Below are 23,179 nucleotides of genomic sequence, written 5' to 3'. Positions count from 1 at the left end.
TGAACCCCTCCAGGGATGGGGCAGCCACAGCTTCTCTGGGCAACCTGGGCCAGGCTCTCACCACCCTCACAGCAAAGAATTTCTTCCTGAGAAAGATCTTCCCTCTTCCAATTTAAAACCCTTCCCCCTTGTCCTATGGCTCCCCTCCCTGATCCAGAGTCCCTCCCCACCTTTCCTGGAGAGCCTTTAGAGACTGGAAGGGGCTGTAAGGTCTCCCTGGAGCCTTCTCCTCTCCAGGCTGAACCCCCCCAACTCTCTCAGCCTGTCCTCCCAGCAGAGGGGCTCCAGCCCTCCCAGCATCCTTGTGGCTTCCTCTGGCCCTGCTCCAACAGGTCCATGTCCTTCTGATGTTGATGGCCCCAGATGTGGAGGCAGCACTGCAGGGAGGTCTCCCCAGAGCAGAGCAGAGGGGCAGGATCCCTCCCCTCATCCCCACTGCTGGGGATGCAGCCCAGGGTGCGGGGGGGCTTTCTGGGCTGCCAGCACACATTGCCGGGGGTGTGTGGACCTTCCAGCCACCAACATCCCCAAGTCTTTCTCCTCAGGGCTGCTCTCAGCCAACATGGTGTGGAAGTTGTGTTTGGCTTGGGTTGGTTTGTTTGTTTTTGGTTTTTTTTTCCTCTTGTTGCATGTGTTGCTGTTGTTTGGTTACCTGATGCTTGTCTGTAGCCGTAGGGAACCTGCTGTGCTCGTGCTGGAATAAAGTGTGAGGAGGCTGTTTGTCAGCCAGCAAATACAGGGGTGTAGCCCCTCACTGCCATCTTTGGCTTTGTGAGAAGGTATCATCATCATCCTTTGTCATGGGTATCTAATGCACACTGGCACATGCCTCGTCCTTTAAAGGTGTGAAGCTGGTTCATAAACACCACCACAGGCAAGTGTCGTGTAGCTGCACTCGCAGGCATGCCCGAAAAGCAGCTGGGTATAGTTTGGTTTCTGTGACAAGGATCTGCACAGGTAAAATGTGTTAGTCTGAAGGCAGGCAGGCCCAGCTCCATCTGCTTTCCATATAGCATCCCAGTTTGCTGCTGGTGGGTTTGGCTGTTAGTCTTGCAGAACACCAAGAATGATTCCTGCACTTGTGATCTTGCTTATTTTGGGCTCTCAGCTGCCACAGGCATTATTTTGAACTTTGTGATTCATGTCTGGTAGGTGAACACTTCCATGTGCAGCTGCCAGTGCTGCTTGATCTTCTCTGGATGGGAGAAAACATAATTTGTTTTGAGATTGAAGACCATTTTTCCAGGACTCGGAGATGTTAGAGATGGCGAGGCTGCAGGCATCTCTTGCATTCCCTCTTGCTCCTCTTCTGAATCACTTTATCCTATTCTGCTGTTGCAGAAGATGCAGATTAAGAAACAGAATTTACTTACCGTATTCTTAAATAAGTCCAGCAAATAAATCTACTTTGTTGCCGTAGCTGTGTTTGTATGAGCTAAGGGCAATGCCCAACATCTGATGATAGCACTGGTGCAATCAAATGGAAAGCACAGGTCTCTCCCTGTTCCTGGGAAATGCCCGAATTGTTTGTTTGTAGCACATTAGGGTTATCGTTAATGTGGGTGTTTTTTGTTTTTTTTTCCTTTTTTTACTCCCAGTTGGATTAACAGAGTGTTCAGTAAGGGGAGTTCATAGTTAACCCAGAAAGGATGCAACGAAGGGCAACGTTTAGGGCAACGAAGCTGGTGAGGGGGCTGGAAAACAAATCGTATGAGGAGCGGCTGAGGGAGTTGGGGCTGTTTAGTGTGAGGAAGAGGAGGCTGAGGGGAGACCTCATCACTCTCTACAACTACTTGAAAGGACACTGTAGAGAGGTTGGTGCTGGTCTCTTCTCGCAGGTAATTAGTGACAGAACGAGAGGGAATGGCTTCAAGCTCCAACAGGGGAGGTTTAGACTGGACATTAAGGCTGCCCAGGGAGGGGGTGGAGTCACCATCCCTGGCTGTGTTTAAGGGCCGTTTAGATGCAGTGCTGAGGGACATGGTGTAGGGGAGGACTTTGTAGAGTAGGGGAGATGGTTGGACTTGATGATCCCAAGGGTCTCTTCCAACCTAGATGAGTCTATGATTCTATGATGCCTTAGTTATGCCGTTGGTCAGGAGGTGGGATCTCACCACCAGGCTGGCTTTGGGTTGGTGGCTGCTCTCTCTGTTTCTGGGTGCCACATCCCAGCTGTGACTGGCCGTCGGGGTGGCTGGCTGTCCTCTGAGCAACCAGCCTCCAGGGTTTGACCCCACGGACCCGGCCTCTGGCGAATGCATATCAAGGTTCTGTGCTCTTGGGCTGCAGAGCTGGAGGCAAACCCAAGCCCTGCTTCAGGCACCATTCTCCCTTTAGCGATACTCATCTCCCCCCTGCTCCCCCTCTGGAATTTCGACTGTGCTGTGTGGTTTTTATCTTTCTTCTTCAAATACAGAAAATGCTTTTGAAGGGAAACTTTCACATCATCAGAAACCAAACGCATCCCAGGAGTGGTACCTGCAGTATAGTTTTACTTTTAGTCATCTTGAGTTACACAGAGAGAATGCCACAGCCAGTGACTCCGATGTTTCAACACACGCTTAATCCTAACAAGGAGGGAGAGGCTGTGGCTAACAGGTTGTTTTTAATCTCACTTCATTTCTAAACAAGCTGATAGCCAGTTCTGATTCATGAGCTTGGAAGACAACTCGGTGCTTTTGTCAGGTCCAGCATTTGTTTCCCCCTGGGAAAATTGTGACCCACGGAAGCTGAAGTTCCCCAGAATCCAAACCAAACCCATGCTATCTCATTTTATTTCAAATATGTAACTTGGATCAGGATTGTCTAAAAGGTTCATTTGGTTTACGTTGCAGTTCGGATAGATAGGCTTTGGAAGAATGTTGACTGATTTCTCACTCTGCCCTCAATATTGGGTGGGTTTTGCCTTGTTTCATACAGAACTAGCCTGAAGGTTTTGCGTTGGGGCATCGTGGCTTGGCAGGAAGCCTGTGAAGGAGTGTGTTCTTGAATTTCTAAAATAGAGAACCAGGTGATAAAACGCCATCTGATTTTTACCTTTCAGACACTGTCCCCCCCACTGCTCACCCCTGGTAGACCTCTCAGTGGTGGCTCCCCCCAGCCATGCTGGCTAGCGCTTTACTCAACAAAAAGTCCCACTAATTCAGGACAGAAAGTGTTTGTCAACTGTGTGGATCTGGAAGAGCCCTGGAGAAGAGTGGTTTAGGAATGGAGGAGAGCAATTAAGCAGCCAGTCAACCAGTGTCCCCTTGTGCCTGGCCGAGGAGTGTGTGTGCTTTGGCCAGTGTCCCCTGCATGTCCTCAGGGGACGCCTGGGGAAGGTGGGGGCAGCAGGGGAGCAGCTCCAGAAAAGCTCTTTTAAGTCCTTGCTTGTTGAATTCCTCCTCTGTCGATGTCTTTGCTTTTATTACCTCCCCTTTCTGTGCCTGTCCTGCCTACGTGGAAGGTGTGTTTAGAAGCTGACACTTCCATGCTGTTTAACCCCTTGTGCCCTTGGGTTTCACGCATCTCCTTGAGCCCGGATTCCAGCAGGGAGCCTTTTGGGGAGGAAAAAAGGGGTTAGGGATGGGTGGAAAAGGAGCTGTGAGCAGGGGGGGCTGTGGGGTGGGCGGCTTCCTCTCCTGCGGCAAGAAGAAGGTGAGGTGGCCGGGGAGGGTCGGCCGGGGGCAGCCGGGGGACGGGGGCACCCGGGCAGGTGGGATGTTGGGGTTACTTGCCCACCTGGGCAGGTAGGGGGGCACCCTGGCAGGTGGGATGTTGGGGTTACTTGCCCACCTGGGTAGGTAGGGGGACATCTGGATAGGTATGGGGGCACCTGGGCAGGTGGGGTATGGGGACACCTGGGCAGGTGGGATGTTGGGGTTACTTGCCCACCTGGACAGGTATGGGGGCACCTGGGCAGGTGGGATGTGGGGACATCTGGATAGGTATGAAAGCACCTGGGCAGGTGGGATATTAGAGTTACTTGCACACCTAGACACGTATGGGGGCACCTGGGCAGGTGGGGTAGGGGGACACCTGGACAGGTATGGGGGCACCTGAACAGGTGGGATATTGGGGTTACTTGCCCAACTGGGCAGGTAGGGGGGCACCTGGGCAGGTGGGGTATGGGGATATCTGAGCAGGTGGGATGTTGGGGTTACTTGCATACCTGGATAGGTAGGGGGACATCTGTATAGGTATGGGGGCACCTGGGCAGGTGGGGTAGGGGGACACCTGGGCAGATAAAAAAGCACCTGGGCAGGTGGGATATTAGAGTTACTTGCACACCTGGGCAGGTATGGGAGCACCTGGGCAGGTGGGATGGGGGACATCTGGACAGGTTTGGGGGCACCTGGGCAGTTGGGATATGGGGACATCTGGACTGGTATTGGGGGCACCTGAGCAGGTGGGGTAGGGGGGCATCTGGACAGGTATGAAAGCACCTGGGCAGGTGGGATATTGGGGATACTTGCACACCTGGGTAGGTATGAGGGTACCTGGGCAGGTGGGATATGGGGACACCTGGACAGGTATGGGGGCACCTGAACAGGTGGGATATGGGGGACAACTGGACAGGTATTGGGGGCAGGTGGGATGTTGGGGTTACTTGCACACCTGGGCAGGTAGGGGGACATCTGGACAGGTATGGGGGCACCTGGGCAGGTGGGGTAGGGGGACACCTGGACAGGTATGAAAGCACCTGGGCAGGTGGGATACTGGGGACACCTGGGCAGATACAAAAGCACCTGGGCAGGTGGGATATTAGAGTTACTTGTACACCTGGAGAGGTATGGGGGCACCTGGGCAGGTGGGATGTGGGGACATCTGGATAGGTATTGGGGGCACCTGAGCAGTTGGATAGAGGGACACCTGGACAGGTATGGGGACACCTGAACAGGTGGGATATTGGGGTTACTTGCCCAACTGGGCAGGTATGGGGGCACCTGAACAGGTGGGGTATGGGGGACACCTGGACAGGTATTGGGGGCACCTGGGCAGGTGGGATATTTGGATTACTTGCCCAACTGGGCAGGTATGGGGTAGGAGGTAGGTATGAAAGCACCTGGGCAGGTGGGGTAGGGGGACACATGGACAGGTATGGGGGCACCTGAGCTGGTGGGATATGAGGACATTGGGACAGGTATGAAAACCCCTGGGTAGGTGGGTTAGGGGGACACCTGGACAGGTATTGGGGGTGCCTGGGTAGGTGGGATATTGGGGTTACTTGCACAACTGGGCAGGTATGGGGGTACCAATGCAGGTGGGATATGGGGACATCTGGGCAGGTATGGGGGCACCTGAGTAGATGGGGTAGGGGGACACCTGGACAGGTATGAAAGCACCTGGGCAGGTGGGATATTAGGGGTACTTGGGCACCTGGGCAGGTGGGGTATGGGGACACCTGGGCAGGTGGGATGCTGGGGTATGGGGATACCTGGACAGGTGTAGGACATGGGCGGGTGTGGGTGCATCTGAATAGGTAGGGTACGGAGATGTCCAGGTAGCCATAGGGGCACTCAGGTAATTGGGTGCAGGTTCCTGGGCAGCTGTAGGAGCGCTGGGCAGGTGAGGTACGGTGCATCTGGGCAGGTATGAAACCATCTGGGCAGGTGAGATCCTGGAAGGTATGGGAATATGAGGGCACTGGTGTAGGTAAAGAGGGATGAGCACCTTGGCAGGTGTGAGAGGCACCTGGGCAGGTGGTTTTAAAGTGGAAGTACAGGTAAGTGCTGGTGTGGCCATCTGAACAAGCATGGGGGCATCTGGGCACATGCAGGGGCAGAGCCAGGGAGCCCCTTGGAGCTGACTGCACAGGAGACTGAAGCAGGAGCAGAGCAAAACTGGCCACGAAGGTTGTTTGGGCTGTCTGGTGGGAGCCTCTCGCACAGGTCTGTGCTGTCCTGCCGAGGATGAGCTGGACTGGCAGCCCACCCAGCTCTGCCCACCCTGTCTGGCTGCCCTGCCCAGTGATACCGAGGAGAAATGAAGATGTTCAGCCTGCCCCGCTTCCTCTCCTGCGGCAAGAAGAAGGTGAGGTGGCCGGGGAGGGTCGGCCGGGGGCAGCCGGGGGACGGGGGCACCCGGGCAGGTGGGATGTTGGGGTTACTTGCCCACCTGGGCAGGTAGGGGGGCACCCTGGCAGGTGGGATGTTGGGGTTACTTGCCCACCTGGGTAGGTAGGGGGACATCTGGATAGGTATGGGGGCACCTGGGCAGGTGGGGTATGGGGACACCTGGGCAGGTGGGATGTTGGGGTTACTTGCCCACCTGGACAGGTATGGGGGCACCTGGGCAGGTGGGATGTGGGGACATCTGGATAGGTATGAAAGCACCTGGGCAGGTGGGATATTAGAGTTACTTGCACACCTAGACACGTATGGGGGCACCTGGGCAGGTGGGGTAGGGGGACACCTGGGCAGATAAAAAAGCACCTGGGCAGGTGGGATATTAGAGTTACTTGCACACCTGGGCAGGTATGGGAGCACCTGGGCAGGTGGGATGGGGGACATCTGGACAGGTTTGGGGGCACCTGGGCAGTTGGGATATGGGGACATCTGGACTGGTATTGGGGGCACCTGAGCAGGTGGGGTAGGGGGGCATCTGGACAGGTATGAAAGCACCTGGGCAGGTGGGATATTGGGGATACTTGCACACCTGGGTAGGTATGAGGGTACCTGGGCAGGTGGGATATGGGGACACCTGGACAGGTATGGGGGCACCTGAACAGGTGGGATATGGGGGACAACTGGACAGGTATTGGGGGCAGGTGGGATGTTGGGGTTACTTGCACACCTGGGCAGGTAGGGGGACATCTGGACAGGTATGGGGGCACCTGGGCAGGTGGGGTAGGGGGACACCTGGACAGGTATGAAAGCACCTGGGCAGGTGGGATACTGGGGACACCTGGGCAGATACAAAAGCACCTGGGCAGGTGGGATATTAGAGTTACTTGTACACCTGGAGAGGTATGGGGGCACCTGGGCAGGTGGGATGTGGGGACATCTGGATAGGTATGAAAGCACCTGGGCAGGTGGGATATTAGAGTTACTTGCACACCTAGACACGTATGGGGGCACCTGGGCAGGTGGGGTAGGGGGACACCTGGGCAGATAAAAAAGCACCTGGGCAGGTGGGATATTAGAGTTACTTGCACACCTGGGCAGGTATGGGAGCACCTGGGCAGGTGGGATGGGGGACATCTGGACAGGTTTGGGGGCACCTGGGCAGTTGGGATATGGGGACATCTGGACTGGTATTGGGGGCACCTGAGCAGGTGGGGTAGGGGGGCATCTGGACAGGTATGAAAGCACCTGGGCAGGTGGGATATTGGGGATACTTGCACACCTGGGTAGGTATGAGGGTACCTGGGCAGGTGGGATATGGGGACACCTGGACAGGTATGGGGGCACCTGAACAGGTGGGATATGGGGGACAACTGGACAGGTATTGGGGGCAGGTGGGATGTTGGGGTTACTTGCACACCTGGGCAGGTAGGGGGACATCTGGACAGGTATGGGGGCACCTGGGCAGGTGGGGTAGGGGGACACCTGGACAGGTATGAAAGCACCTGGGCAGGTGGGATACTGGGGACACCTGGGCAGATACAAAAGCACCTGGGCAGGTGGGATATTAGAGTTACTTGTACACCTGGAGAGGTATGGGGGCACCTGGGCAGGTGGGATGTGGGGACATCTGGATAGGTATTGGGGGCACCTGAGCAGTTGGATAGAGGGACACCTGGACAGGTATGGGGACACCTGAACAGGTGGGATATTGGGGTTACTTGCCCAACTGGGCAGGTATGGGGGCACCTGAACAGGTGGGGTATGGGGGACACCTGGACAGGTATTGGGGGCACCTGGGCAGGTGGGATATTTGGATTACTTGCCCAACTGGGCAGGTATGGGGTAGGAGGTAGGTATGAAAGCACCTGGGCAGGTGGGGTAGGGGGACACATGGACAGGTATGGGGGCACCTGAGCTGGTGGGATATGAGGACATTGGGACAGGTATGAAAACCCCTGGGTAGGTGGGTTAGGGGGACACCTGGACAGGTATTGGGGGTGCCTGGGTAGGTGGGATATTGGGGTTACTTGCACAACTGGGCAGGTATGGGGGTACCAATGCAGGTGGGATATGGGGACATCTGGGCAGGTATGGGGGCACCTGAGCAGATGGGGTAGGGGGACACCTGGACAGGTATGAAAGCACCTGGGCAGGTGGGATATTAGGGGTACTTGGGCACCTGGGCAGGTGGGGTATGGGGACACCTGGGCAGGTGGGATGCTGGGGTATGGGGATACCTGGACAGGTGTAGGACATGGGCGGGTGTGGGTGCATCTGAATAGGTAGGGTACGGAGATGTCCAGGTAGCCATAGGGGCACTCAGGTAGGTAGGGTGCAGGTTCCTGGGCAGCTGTAGGAGCGCTGGGCAGGTGAGGTACGGTGCATCTGGGCAGGTATGAAACCATCTGGGCAGGTGAGATCCTGGAAGGTATGGGAATATGAGGGCACTGGTGTAGGTAAAGAGGGATGAGCACCTTGGCAGGTGTGAGAGGCACCTGGGCAGGTGGTTTTAAAGTGGAAGTACAGGTAAGTGCTGGTGTGGCCATCTGAACAAGCATGGGGGCATCTGGGCACATGCAGGGGCAGAGCCAGGGAGCCCCTTGGAGCTGACTGCACAGGAGACTGAAGCAGGAGCAGAGCAAAACTGGCCATGAAGGTTGTTTGGGCTGTTTGGTGGGAGCCTCTCGCACAGGTCTGTGCTGTCCTGCCGAGGATGAGCTGGACTGGCAGCCCACCCAGCTCTGCCCACCCTGTCTGGCTGCCCTGCCCAGTGATACCGAGGAGAAATGAAGATGTGACTGCCCTGCTTGCCTACGGGGTGACCCTGAGCCTGCCTTCTTCTTCTCTTCCAAGGACTTCAATTTGTCAAATGAAAAAGATGCCGGTGGCAGCGACGAGAATGCAGACCGTGGCAACTGGTCAAGCAAAGCTGACTACCTGCTCTCCATGGTGGGCTATGCTGTGGGCCTGGGCAACGTCTGGCGGTTCCCCTACCTGACCTACCAGAACGGAGGAGGTACCCGTGTTGCGTGGGGGTGTCGGGGGGTGAGGGGGAGCACACTTTGCTGTCCCCGGGCAAGAGGAGGGCCAGCCCCGAGGCTGGGCACGTTTTGTCAAAGCTGGGTGTGAGCATCACCCTGTGAAGTGGGATGGTGCCTGCTGGTGGGAAAGGGGAGAGGAATAGGGGGCATCTCTGCTTTTTTTGGGCTATCAGCGGAATAGTATTTAGCTTTAATTGCAAACTTCCACCTGAGAATTCCAGAACTCTTCTGATGGAGTCATCACGACCAGCGTTGCATCTCTGGCAACGGGCCAATATCCTCTACTTACCGAAATAGCTGTTCTGCCTCCCCAGTGCTTACCTCCCTGATATGTTTGTAGAAAGCAGTCAAATCCCCTCTGCACCTTTGCTTTGCCAGGCAAACAAGCTAAGCTGGAATAATTATCCAAGCTCAGTAATTATCCCCATCAGATATCTGGGGAGTGTGAGGCAGAGAGAGCCTCTACCTGCTTACACAATGAACCAGTGCAAAGCCAAACGCAGGCACTGGCTTCCCTGGCTGCTATTCCAGAGCTTTATCTACTTGCCAAGCAACCAGTGGTAATTAAAGAGAGCATGAACACTAAGTAACTGCAGAGGACTGACTTGTATGTAGTTATTTGCTCTGCCTGACAGTCCTTGGAAATCAAATTCTGGGCTGTGAATGCAGCACAGCCCTTATGGCTGCATGTGGAACACAAGGTGGCATTCTTGGTACAGAAGTTTTATAGGAGTGAGCTTGGCAGGGCTGTGTTACTTACAATTTTCGTCAACAAAACTGAAAAAAAATAAGTCAGGACATCGGTCTTCCTACTAGATTTATTTTTTCTTATCTGCTGCAGCAGAAAGCTTTGCATATAAAGCATGTTTGTGCTGCTGCTTGTGTCCTGCTCTGTGCCCCTTGCCCATGGTAGATGAAGATGACTGTTACATCCTTGTTACGAAACCCAGGGGTAATCCAGTTAATTCAGTGGGACTATTTACTTCTTGCAGTTCCTGGGTCCTCAATTGCGTTGAGTTCACCGAGAGTGAAGTGGACAGATTTCCGCAGGGAATATTGGGTTGTGTTTAGGAAAGCTGTGCCCTCACTTGCCCTGCCTTCTGCACACACACAAAGAAGTGCCAGTTCCTTCCACAGAACAGGACTGTCATTGAGATCAGGTTAATGTGCACTCTAAAGCAGCCTTGAACAAGAGCCCTGCTGAGGTGCTGTTGGACACGGAGTCAGCCAGCCATAGACAATAATTGTCACGCTTCCATGACCAGTAGCTACTCAAACAGGGCAGTTGCAAATCACAGCTAAGTGACACCAAGGAATGGTTATGCTCCTTTTTAAGTGAAGAGCCAGAAGATAAACTAGAAAGCAGACAAAACCAATGGTGCCTGCAGCTGAGCAGCGTTCCTGCTTGTGTGAGAGCAGTTCGTCTTTGATATTTTTTGTAAAATTCTTTTAATTCATTAAGAGAAGCCACCTGCATGTAAATCACCAGTTCTCCTGGTGACCGGTGTCCCTTCATTGCGGGTACTCTTTAGTCTTACAGAAAACAAGATTTAGAAACAAATCTCTGCGTTCTGCAAAAATCCAAAACCCCCACGGTGGGATATTTGGGGCAGGGGAAAAAGCGGGGAATATACGATGTGATAGAACTGTGGTGAATACTGAAAGATTCATTGTTTTCTCTCTGTGTGTGTTTGTGGTTTGTTCTTTTTTCCACCCCCTCTCTCTTCTCAGGTGCTTTTCTAATCCCGTACACCCTCATGTTGGCCTTAGCTGGCTTGCCCTTATTTTTCATGGAATGCTCCCTCGGGCAGTTTGCCAGTCTTGGGCCAGTTTCCATCTGGAGAATATTACCATTGTTTCAAGGTCAGTATTGTAAAGTTTCCTTAGATCTTTTTTATCCTAAGTAATAAACAGATGTGAATTAATGATTTCTTCATGAAGCTACTAATTCCAAGAAGCCGGTTTCCATGCACAGAATACTCCTGTGGTTACAAGGTCAGGGTTGTGTTCCCAAGTAGATCTTCCTTATTGTTCAATTAATAAACAGATGCGTATGGAAGATTCCCCCCCAAAAGGCTGTCAGTTTTGAGGTTTTATCAGTGATTCTCCCAGAGTCCTGCAGAACACCAAGCTGTGGTTGTCCTGGCAGGAGGCAACCACCCCCTGTGCTGGGCGAGGAGAAGCCTCTGTGAAACACCTGGCACTGCCTGCAAGAGACTGAAGATTGTTCATAGAAGTGAACTTTTTCACTGTTTCTTTACACTTTACATCCCGTGTAGCTTGCAAGGCAGTTTCATGTTGGAGGGGATAGCTCTGTGTTACCCCCCAGGCAGGTGGGTCTGGTTGCTTCATGCGGTGTGGTGTAGGCATCCATCCAACCCACTGCCCGGGAGTCATCTGCTGGACTGATAAAACAGGCCAGACCCCAGCTTCCTGAGGTGGTGCCTCTTGTAAGAAGAGAAATAGTTGAGCTCTGTAATGTAAAACAGGCCAGACCCCAGCTTCCTGAGGTGAGGTGCCTCTTGTAAGAAGAGATATAGTTGAGCTCTGTAATAGTAGTTTGCCTCTCTCTGTGAAGGTTTGAATTTCATAGGGAGACTTATGCACTTGGAGATCACTAACCGTGTGCCCTACTCACTCCTATCCATCCAGGCCTTGTACCCTTGGGTGTAAAGGACTAAGCAATTATTCTTGTTTGTCCTCTTTATCTATCGGAGGAATTAATGTAGGAACAAGGAAATTTTTTTCTGATGCAATAAGAATATCACTTGCCACCTTCTACAGAAACAAAAGGGATTACTGTCTGGCTGATTGCCTGAACACTACCTTTTTTGTCAGTCTCCATTCTGAGGCACAAACAACCTTTCATGGGAGCAGTGTATTTAACTTTAAAGCAGAAGTCTATAAACATAGCAAATCTTTTACGTGTCTGTGAAGATAGAAACTTAAATATAGTCTCTAAGATGATTGGGACAGTTTGGCAGGATTTCCCAAACTTGCAGAACAAAGTTCTTTTTAGCAAAGTATTGTTGGCACTGATTTACTGTTCTGTGTTGCTTCTCATTTATTGCAAAAGCATTCGTTACAGTGGGGTCTTTAAAATGGCTTGGTCGGTCCTAGTATAGTTTCTTTTATTTTGCTAAGCAATCAAAGCTTCCCACTGAACTGGGAGAGAGAAAAATACTGAAATTTTCTTTTAGACTTAGTGATTACTCAAATTTTTCTGTGGGCCTGATTCAAGCTCTTCGTCAAAACCATATTTGACGTGGTCAGTTTGGATCATAACCCTAATTTCTTGGCTTTATTATCTTCTCCCTGTTCAGTTGCTGTTAAAAACTATTTAAAAAACAAACAAAAAAAACCCCTCTACTTCTTCCCAAGTAGTCCTCTTAAAAGTCAACTGTAGGCCGCTAATTTATTTTTTTTCCAACCCAGATTTGGGGTAGTTAAGGCAGTGTGTCTTTCTCTTTCCTAGGAGTGGGTGTCACGATGGTCATGATCTCAACATTTGTGGCGATCTACTACAACGTTATCATTGCTTATGCTCTCTACTACTTATTTGCTTCATTTCAAAAAGTGCTGCCGTGGTCAGACTGCTTCTCCTGGGCAGATGAGTTCTGCAGCAAAACACGATTAGGTACTGTACTTAACAGATAGGACTTAATATTACTGGCTTGGATACCTGTACTTTTTACTGTTTTCTGGGTGAAGTTACAGGAGCGAGACAGCTACCCACGGCTTGAGAAGTCCTTCCTGGGCTTTTGTCTCTGGACACATGGGAGTGATGCTTGGTTGCTTCCCTGCCACCACCTCTGGGTGATGGGAAATCTAGAGAGAGCTGGACTGAAACCTCCTTGATGGATCCCTGTTTATTCCCCTTTAAAATATAAGGTTTCTTCTAGTACATACAGTCCCTGAAAATACTGTATTCCCATTTCATCAGGCTTTATGGCAAAGCACATACTGAAGGATGAGTGTTGCTGTAGCTTTTATTGGGGGTTCCTTCATTGCCCCTTGCCTTCTCTGGAACTGTGGAAATCCCAGCACCAGTCAGGCACTGCTTTTGCACCTCATTAACTCTTTAGAACATATCTCCACACTATTGTTCTTGATGTTTGGCAGCACATGTATGGCCAAACACTTGTTATCTCAACAGTTTCCATATCAGACCAGTTTAAGGCAAAGGTGAAACTGGGGAGATAATTAGTAGTTAGTAGCTGGAAATGTGTTGCCATGTAACCTCCGAGATGATTAAAGTAACAGGGACGGGATCGAAATAGGTTACATTACTTAAAGTGTTAATGTAATTGTAACTCTCTTAACCATATATCTGAAAAATCTCTTCTAAGATCTGTATGTTTCATAAAATGAAGTTGAAATGGTTTATTTAACAAAAAGTTGATGCCTGCTTATGGCCTAAACAAAAATATTTTAGCTCAACATTTTGAAACACAGGAGGAATACAAAACTAAGCTGAAGAAGCTGTTCTGACTTAGGCTTTGACACGACTTTTTCAGTAAATGTTGATGATATAGAGTATTGATATACAGATTCCACTCAATGCTGACAACATATACAGGTTTTTACTGTATCTTCTGGGGGGGAAAAAAAGTCCCAACTCCAAAAACCCAAACAGGGCTCACCCCCGCTAAGGAAAATGTCTAAAGAGCTCTCGTAAGCCCTCTGCTGTAGTAAGATGTGTGACCTTGGTTGGGACACAAAGGTTTTCATAGCGTAACCACAGCTACAACCTGAACTGTCCTCAGTTCTGGTTTTGGCCCATGCTCTTGACAGCAAGTGAAAGGTGGAGGTGAGCACACCAGATTCTTGGTGTTTTGAGTTAGTCAGGGTAACAAATTCACAGGGACAGTTTGAAAACATTTCCTATAGCAGTCTGATTTTAATAATAGTCATCACCGTGTTAACAACCCCTTTTTCTTGCTCGCTTTCAGTAAGTGACTGCAACACGACCTTACATGGAGAAATCATTCATGCAAACTACTCATTCATCACAAGCAACAATCTCACATGTGTGAATGGCACCATGAACTACAAACCAGGGCAGTTTCCCAGTGAGCAATACTGGAAGTACGTAAATATTTTAAAGAAGTTGTTACAATTGCATTTATTATGCACTGTTGTTTCGAATGTGCCTTCTACTTTTGTCTTGCTGTCCAGAAACAATCCAGCAAGTGGGGTGGGCATGCAAATCTGTGCAGAGGGGACTTAAAATTTTATTGATAAGTCTGGGCCCTGTCTTTTAAAAACATAATAGAGAAGCAAATGAGTCAACCTGTACCAAATTGAAAATGTAATCCATCTTAAAGAAGTCCCCTTCTCTAGAGTCCTGGTAGGGACTATTCAGCATCTTCATGTGAAGCATATTTTTTTTTTTTCCAGGAGTTACTGTACGAAATATATTCACCTTACTCTGAATCTGGGCCTGTTGTGCAATTGCCTTTTCTTTAGCCATGTGGTTTCAATTTGCTTCATGTTCCTTGGCTTCCTGGGAACTAATTCACCTTCTGAGCTCATCGCAGGCCATCCGTATTTCATGGTTAACACAAAAAAGCTGAGATAGGCCTGATAGGAGAGGTATGGAGAGCCGAGGTCTGGTAGACCTTAAAAATGCAGTTATGTATTCAGGTTTTCAATGCCAGTCATTAAGTTCTAACTGCACGCTCCTGGAAGTGGCCGCAGGGTCTTGTCACACCCGCAGAAACCAGCTCGCTTTCCTTCAAGCAGTGGCTGGAGAGGAGGAGTTGTGTGTTGCTGTCCCCCTCTTCTCATCACAGCCCTTTGTGCTTTCAGTAAAGTGACCCTCCAGCGCTCCAGTGGGATGGACGAGACTGGGACCATCGTGTGGTACCTGGCCCTCTGCCTCCTCCTCTCCTGGATGATTATTGCAGCCGCGTTGTTTAAAGGGATAAAATCTTCAGGAAAGGTAAGTTGGGAAGAGCAAGTAGCAGACTCTTGGCCTGATCCTGCCATTCCAACGCCAAGGTTAGCACAAGGCAGGATGGAGCCCCAACCCACCACCCTCTGCTGGACTTGGCGTTAGACTCTTTTTCTGCTCCTTGGGTTTGTAACTGTTACATAAAATGAGTAATGTGCTGATTACGCAGCAATTACTTAACACATGGGTCTCAGCACCACCAGGCCTACCAAGTATTTGGGGATCTTGCTGTCAGGCAGGTGATGGCAGCTGAGTTTTGGGAGTCACCCAGCCTGTTATGGTGGCCGGGTGCCTGTGACCGTACACACACACCCTGGGAACACCCGGTAATTATTCGCACCTCCAGACTAGCCGAGATGTTTGGACAATACAGGTCAAGTCCTGCAAACAGATGTGCGTGTGTGGGTTCCTGCCAGATTGTGAAACAGTGGTTTTACTCAAGGTTTCCTGCTGCTTTTAGGGATCAGGTCCATAAGCGCTTGTTTTCAGAGTCTGGCTCTGCTGAGTGTCCTTTTCCACGAGCTGGAGCACAGCTGCCTGGAGTTTTCCTTGGGCCAGGTCAGCTCCTCTCCAGACTTGGCTGAATTTCATCCTCTCCTGCCTTAGGCCCTTTTCCTGGTTTCGTTCCTTCTTACCCCCATGCTGCACCTCCATCACTTACGTCTTTGTTGCCTTCATTCCTTCCTTCACCCTTTCTGAGCCGATTTTTTTTCTTTTTTTTTTTTTCTTTCTTTTCCCCTTTTCAATTCCTCCTGTCATTGTGCCTTTCCATGGTTCCTGGCTGTCTTTCTCTTCCCCAATCTGATGTCTCCTATTATTCTGCTTTCTATTTGGAGCTTTCAGCCCTCAGTCCCAGTGCTTCAGGGTGGAGTTTCTCTGCTTTCCCAGCTGTGGTTCCTCTACCTCATGGCTCCTCTCAAACTCACATCCTTGGGGTTCCTGGCAATTGGCTCCTCCTGTTGTCACTTCTCTTCTGGCACAAAATTATGCCTCTCTGGGGAGTAAGGTAAGACTCGGAAGCATCTAGCTGGGCAGGAACAAGGCAGAGATGAAGAGCAGAGCAAATTGACTGTTCCGGGCAAATATGAGGGAGGTCTTCAGAAATGGCCACCTCAGCGTGCGATGGTGCAATGCTATGGCCTGGTGTAACCAGCAGTACCAGGTCAATTATCTGTTCACGTAACACTGAAACTAAGACTCGAGAAACAAGAGTATTGTTGGATGTAGCCTGTGTGATAATAGCCCTGCTTAGCCCTGCTTCTGGCCTGGGTCCCATTGCACTACAAATTGTGTAGGCAAACAACAAAAAAAGATCTGTGTCTGAGAGAACCTAGAAGTCCTTGTTCCCAGTAAAGAAAGCTTCTAGCATGGTGCCTTTTTTTTTTTTTTTTTTTTTTCCCCTCCCAGTCTCAGCAAGAGATAATTCCATCCTGGTCACCTCATTTTGACTGGCTTTCAGTTCACGTTTGCTAGAAGCGTTGCCCAGAAAGAGACCTCTGGGGTAGTTGAGTCCAGGCCCTGCTACAGCAGTAAATCATGTCAGAAAACACATGTCTGAAACTGGTCAAGTGCTATCTGAAAAGTGGGTATGTGGCTTGGGCCTTCTGCTTCTGTAGGAATGCAGCTCCAGAACCGGCTAAGCCAGATGGTTTACTGCTTGGTGTGTCTTCACTTCCCTGGTCGCCTGTTTTTCATCTGTACCAGCAGATCTGAGCCCAAAACCTGGCCGTTCCTCCTGCACGGGGGGGTCTGTGTGTCCCCTGGCTTCTGAGGTGTGTCTCTGCCCTTCTTTCTCCAGGTTGTCTACTTCACTGCACTCTTCCCCTACGTCATCCTGCTCATCCTGCTGGTGCGAGGTGCCACCCTGGAGGGAGCCCGGGACGGCATCGAGTACTACATTGGGAGACAGTCCAACATCACCAAGCTGATGGAGGCAGAGGTGGGCGGCAGTGTCAGCTCTGGAATTGGGACACACTTCTATGATTCTATGGGCTTGTTGCTTACAGAGCAACTCCCTTTTTTTTTTCTTCATGTCCTGCCCTGCTTCTCGTATCTGCAGCTGGGTTCTGTATTTTTCAGCAACCCCCAGCTCTATCAGAAACCCAAGCCCCTATTCCAGCTGCTCTCAATCTGAAAAATTGCCATTCTCTGTCCCCTCCCTGCTTCTGTACCAGGCAGCGGTGACAATGGTCGTGCTGCCACTCAGCAGCTCTTGGGGACCCTGCTGGAGTTTCATCCCAGCAAGGCCAGCCAAGAAAGGTCTTGCCCTGCCCTGCTTCTCGTATCTGCAGCTGGGTTCTGTATTTTTCAGCAACCCCCAGCTCTATCAGAAACCCAAGCCCCTATTCCAGCTGCTCTCAATCTGAAAAATTGCCATTCTCTGTCCCCTCCCTGCTTCTGTACCAGGCAGCGGTGACAATGGTCGTGCTGCCACTCAGCAGCTCTTGGGGACCCTGCTGGAGTTTCATCCCAGCAAGGCTGGCCAAGAAAGTTCTTGCTGTGGGACCAAGCATTGCTCTTGCATGTGTCCCACTTACTTTGGTTGCTGATAATTTCAAGGGACTTTATCAGAAGGTTGGAGGGAAACCTGATTTTGAAATTCAGGCTCTGCCTTTCCCAGAAATTAGCTTGGGGAAACTAGGTAGACCGGGAAGGGCACTTTGTGCAAAGGCAGCCTGGATTTATTTATTTTTTTTTTTCCCTGGCTTATGCTAACATTAGTTCAGTTTTACCAAAAAGCAAACATTAAGCATGATGTTTATTGGTGGTGTTTTATGCGAGCGTTTGTTGCCAACTGGGGCTGTGGTGGAGGCAGAAGTGGTTTGTCTGGGTCACGGTGTGAGGAGCAAAAGTGGGAGAGCACATGGAAGTTCTTACTCCCACAATCCTGTCCTGGTTTTCCTTGGCACTGTGACAAGATTCGTATCTTGATAACCCACATAAGTGAATGAACTGTACCCCTTCTTCAGGGCTAGCCCAATAAGACTGAAGTATTTGGCAACGTACTCAGGATGTGACCTGAGGAAATAATAATAAGATATTGTTTGTGTTTGCAGTTGCAAGGTCACCAGCATGCTTATATCCCACCTACTCTAAAATTCATATGAAATAGAACTAGATATTCAGGCTAAATGTAGGAAAAACCTTTGGAGCTTTCGTAGGGGGCAGATTTAAATAGTTACGGCACTTACTGTAAGTGACACAGTAATTCCCATATTCTTATTTCTGGCAGGTTTGGAAAGATGCAGCCACCCAGATATTCTACTCCCTGTCTGTGGCGTGGGGCGGGCTTGTTGCTTTGTCTTCCTACAATAAGTTCCACAACAACTGCTACTCGGATGCTATTTTAGTTTGTGTAACCAACTGCGTCACCAGCATTTTCGCTGGGTTTGCCATATTCTCCATCTTGGGACACATGGCATTTGTGTCTGAGAGACCCGTCTCGGAGGTGGTGGACTCAGGTAGGTTGATCATCGCGCTGTTGGTACTGGGATTGCTTTGACCAGGGCATGACAATAACCTCCTTCCTTCCATTACCTTCCAGGATTTGATCTGGCGTTCGTAGCCTACCCAGAGGCTCTCTCCAAGTTACCAGTTTCTCCTCTGTGGTCCTTCTTGTTTTTCTTCATGCTCCTCCTCTTGGGCCTCGACTCTCAGTTTGCCACCATAGGTGAGTGGGGTTTGAAGTAGCCTATGGCTTTGCAAATGACCATTATCTTTCCGAATTGTGCTACTTCTACTCAAACCCCACCCTTCTTCCTTTGCAGAAACAATTACAACCACTATACATGATGTGTATCCTGAAGTGATGAAAAAGTTAAGAATCCCTGTAACCCTGGGTGTGTGCATATTGCTCTTCTTTCTTGGTCTTATCTGTGTTACTCAGGTAAGATATTCAATGCATGGTGGTTTTTTTTTTGGCTGTGGGTTTGGTTTTGCTGCAAGCAATGAACTCAAGTCAAAATATCCTTCCCAACTGTTCCTGCTTGCAGGGACTGGTCTGAGAGACTCTTGAGTCCTGTCAGTGAGCAATGCAACGTAGCGTGGAGCAATTTGCTACATGCAAATAAGAAATTCCCAGAGGCAAGCTCGAGGAACCTGAGGTTTTGTGTGATTATTGAGTTGAGATGTGCTTTTAAATAGAAGGCCTCTATAAAGCCAGTGAACCATCAACCTCCTCAGTCCAGGACGTTACCTCTGTGATCTCCAGCACGGGTGTGCAAGTGTGCGTGCAGCACCGTGCCTACCACTGATAGCTGCTGATGGGATCTCCCCGTTCCAAACTGACGACCAAACAGGGCAGGGTCTGAGGAATGGCCTATTCAGGTCATGAAAAACTCACAAGCATCTATAGATTGTGTGCTTACTTCTCTTGTATGTGTGTGTGTATATATATATATGCACATACATACATATATATATATATACACACTTAACACGAAAGGAATTTTAAGTATACAGTGTAAGATTTCTTGAGGCAATTGCTTTTAAGGATATGAAGGATGATTGCAATGACTCCATCTAGAAATGCAGATTTACGTATGCAATTAGACTGATAACGTGAGTAAGATAATTGTGGTGAACAGCCAGTTGTATAGTCAAACAAAGCAGGTGAGTTGTGAAACGCCATGGCAGGGAAACTTGGAAAGGGCTTCGTGCGCAAGAACACGAAGTGGCTTAAATCTGGTTTCCTGCCCCCTGATCCTGCTGTTCACACTGGTGTTTTAAAGCCATGTTTAACCCATGTGTGTGCAGAAGCACACAGACCTTTCAGAACTGATAACTGGCAGAGCTGTTGCTGTAGCTCAGTATTAAACCTTCAGCACCAGCCCCAATACAGTAAGTTCTAAATTTACCTTTTGCTCTCAGCTGTCCATATATGCTTAGCATATATAGATCTCTTGATATTAATCTACAGTATTTTGTCGGGTGTGCTTTTCAACCTGATGTAGGGATATTCAAATGAAATAACGTTCACAAATGTGTACTTAACCTAAGGAAATGGAAATTTAAAAAGCTGTTTAGTTTTATTAAATTGTTAATTGGCGTTTAGTTAAATTGGCTTGAACAATGCAACCTATTTTATTTACATAAAGAGGTTATTGGGACTGGGTACATTTTTACCCCTTTATTGTTTGTTCTACAGGCAGGAATTTACTGGGTTAACCTAATAGATCACTTCTGTGCTGGATGGGGAATCCTTATTGCAGCTGTCCTGGAGATAATAGGCATTGTCTACATTTATGGTAAGGCACTTGCATTGAATATCCATGATTTGTCTATGCAATCCCAGACACAGTGTATATTAAAAACTAATTACCGCAATAAAGCATTTATAACTTAACGGCTGAAAAGCTTTAACAGTTAGCACAGAGCTGGATAAGCTGACCTTGGCCATTGCCTTTCTTCTGTCCCTTTGGAGTAACCCCTCCTGCAAGGGAGGCACCTGCTTTACCGTGCACCTTCTGGTGGTCTTTCAACAGGAGGAAACAGGTTCATTGAAGACATTGAAATGATGATCGGAAAGAAGAGCCGTTGGTTCTGGCTGTGGTGGAGAATGTGCTGGTTTTTCATCACTCCTGTGCTGTTAATGGTGAGTGCAGGTGACTGGATTGTGTTAGTGAGACAGAACAGGATATTGAGGGAGTTTCCACTTGAATATTCAGGGCTGAACACCCAAGTCATGTGTAAAGACAGGGTATGGTTCTGCCAGTGAAGCAAACTCTGTGCTATCTGTGCTTTCCAACACATACCTCTCCTCCTTGAGTCCTCTCCAGGAGATGCTGGGCTTTCAGATCAGTTGCTGGGAGTTGGATTTAGGCTCTGAGGAGTAATACAGACCAACCAGACTGTCCATCAGCTGGATTATCTTCATCTCAGACTTTAGAAAATGTTTTGAGAACCTAAATTTTTTTTTCCTCTTTGAGTGAAATCCCATTTTTGGGCACTTGTATTTGCTCTTTGGATATGCAGCTGTTTCCCTATATCTGAAACTTTTTTTTATGTCTTGCTATGCGCTTGTATTTGCTCTTTGGATATGCAGCTGTTCCCCTATATCTGAAACTTTTTTTTGTCTTGCTATGCATGTCTCACTTTTTTTGTTACTGATGTACTTCTAATTGTGAATGTAGATGGATGATGTTTCTATGAGAGAATTCACTAAGATCCCAAATCCAGGACCAGTGGCAAGTCACTCTGGCCAGCACATTACCTTTAATCTATCCAGATTACAGATTAGAAAATGCTGCTCATAAAATATCTTGTTTCTGCAGCAATATTTGCCAGCAGTTAATCTTAATTTTTTTTTCCATATTTCTGTAAATAACGATGTGGAAACATACAGAAAAAGGCACTGGGCTCATCCAGCAGCGTTATATATATTTCTCCAACATAAGATTTCAATAGAATCCTGACATCAAGGTCTGTTGGAACATAGATGTGCTTAAAATGTTAGGGTACATATTGGTGTTGTCCTTCGGTCTTACTGCTTGGCCATGACTTAACCAAATCCTGCACAACCATTCCCACACTCAGAAAACAAGGGGGAATTTGTAGGTAACCCTTTTTTTAACCAACTTAGAAACATGGTGCAGGTTCAAGTTAACCAGAAATCTGCTTTTCTCTTTCTTTTTTTTTTTTTTGTGTGTCGCTTCTTATAGGCAATTTTGGTCTGGTCTTTGGTCACGTTTTCAACTCCCACTTATGGCTCAGTGGTATATCCAACCTGGGCAACCGCTGTTGGCTGGTGCATGATTATCTTCTGCGTCATCTGGATTCCCATATTTGCTATTTACAAAATCATTAAAGCTGAAGGAAACATTTGTCAGGTAAGGACACAAAAAAAGCTGTCAGGGCCTCAAATCTTGCTTTCCTTGGCATTATCAGGAATGTCTGTGCTTTTGTCTCCAATACACATTTGAGGTGTGTGTTAATTAGATTTTTAGACCAAAACATACCTCTGGTAGTTGCATCAGAGGCAAATTTACCCTACTGTTTTCTGATAAGATAGTCTGATTCTCTGGGAGTGCACCCACACGTTCAGTGGTGATCTCCATGGTTTCTGTTGTTATTACAGCTGCTTTAAATTCTCTGAGGAATTTCTATGGCTTTCTATCCCTGTAAGCCTTCTTTTTTGGAGCCACGCCTCCCATTCCTCAAAGAAAATGAGCAAGTGCAAGATCCGAGGCATTGTCTTCTTGCCAGGCTTTGCCAAAAAGTCCTGGTGGTCACAACTTTGCTTGTTTGACTTCAGTGTCCGGAATCCACTGAAACCAAAGACATTTGGGAAGATTTTTAAAAAAACTTTGGTGCTTTGTTTGCCATTTGCGAAGTTGTGGGGCACATCTAGAGGTACAGCTTTACTGAACTTTAAACATCGCCCAGACTAAGGTAAAACGTCAAATGTCTCTTGTTTTTTTGTTTTCCAGCGCATCATCAGCTGCTGCAGACCAACTGCAAACTGGGGTCCCTACCTGGAATGTCACCGAGGAGAAAGATACAGCCACATTGTAGATCCCAAAAAGGAAAAGGAACACGAGATTCCTACTGTGTCTGGCTTCGTATACACTCAACAATGAGCTGGCCATTTGGATGACAAATTTTTCACACGTGTGGGGCTTTTTTATTCCGTAACTATTAGAAAGTGATGATGCAAAAGAACAACAAAAAGCAAATCAACCCTCCGCCCTTCAAAACCCAGCCCCCAAATGAGAGCGAACCATGTTATTTCTTTTTAGTGCTGTACGTTTGGGGAGGAACAGGTAAATTAGATGCTGAGATTCCCCCCCCCCCAGAGAGGGCAGGAAAGTGCATTGCAGCCTGCCAGGCTGATGGGACCGGGTGTGCTGGACGTACACCATCCAACCTGTACCTAGCTGGGCTGCAGGAACAGGTATGGAAGAGGATAAAGACACCTTCTGGTGCTACCCAGCTGCAGGGAGTTTGAGCCTAAGGCTCTGTGCTTGCATGCCCCCGTGTGCCCCCGGCAGTTGCCACCCGCAGAGGTGTACAGCCAGCAGGGATGAAGGGGTGGGCACCCTAGCTCAGGGAACAGGACTAATTCTGCTTTGTCTAAGCCTTTCTCAGTGCTGCGAGGCTGCTCAGGATGTGATTTTTCACTACAGCGTGTGTGTGTG

General features: G+C 49.0%; 1 protein-coding gene across 2 annotated transcripts in view; it reads left to right on the top strand.

Annotated features, from left to right (window-relative positions):
* The window catches only part of SLC6A14 (solute carrier family 6 (amino acid transporter), member 14), a 62,973-nt gene extending 40,089 nt beyond the window's left edge, over window positions 1–22,884 (top strand). Inside the window, exons 1-14 of one of the 2 annotated variants that reach the window (XM_014954964.1) lie at window positions 5,965–6,012; window positions 8,901–9,063; window positions 10,820–10,951; window positions 12,564–12,725; window positions 14,041–14,176; window positions 14,900–15,032; window positions 16,843–16,983; window positions 18,277–18,505; window positions 18,589–18,714; window positions 18,812–18,930; window positions 20,191–20,290; window positions 20,528–20,637; window positions 21,704–21,871; window positions 22,472–22,884. In XM_014954964.1, coding sequence (XP_014810450.1) covers window positions 5,965–6,012; window positions 8,901–9,063; window positions 10,820–10,951; window positions 12,564–12,725; window positions 14,041–14,176; window positions 14,900–15,032; window positions 16,843–16,983; window positions 18,277–18,505; window positions 18,589–18,714; window positions 18,812–18,930; window positions 20,191–20,290; window positions 20,528–20,637; window positions 21,704–21,871; window positions 22,472–22,621 — 1,917 coding nt within the window. In that variant the 3' untranslated portion in view covers window positions 22,622–22,884. Of the gene's footprint in view, window positions 1–5,964; window positions 6,013–8,900; window positions 9,064–10,819; window positions 10,952–12,563; window positions 12,726–14,040; window positions 14,177–14,899; window positions 15,033–16,842; window positions 16,984–18,276; window positions 18,506–18,588; window positions 18,715–18,811; window positions 18,931–20,190; window positions 20,291–20,527; window positions 20,638–21,703; window positions 21,872–22,471 lie in introns of those variants that run through there. The other variant, XM_014954965.1, reaches the window with a different exon arrangement.
* The last annotated feature ends 295 nt before the right edge of the window (window positions 22,885–23,179 follow it).

The sequence above is a fragment of the Calidris pugnax genome, unplaced genomic scaffold (genome assembly GCF_001431845.1).
Source record: "Calidris pugnax isolate Ruff unplaced genomic scaffold, ASM143184v1 scaffold38, whole genome shotgun sequence".
NCBI lineage: Eukaryota > Metazoa > Chordata > Aves > Charadriiformes > Scolopacidae > Calidris > Calidris pugnax.
This window is presented reverse-complemented; position numbering and strand designations above follow the sequence as displayed.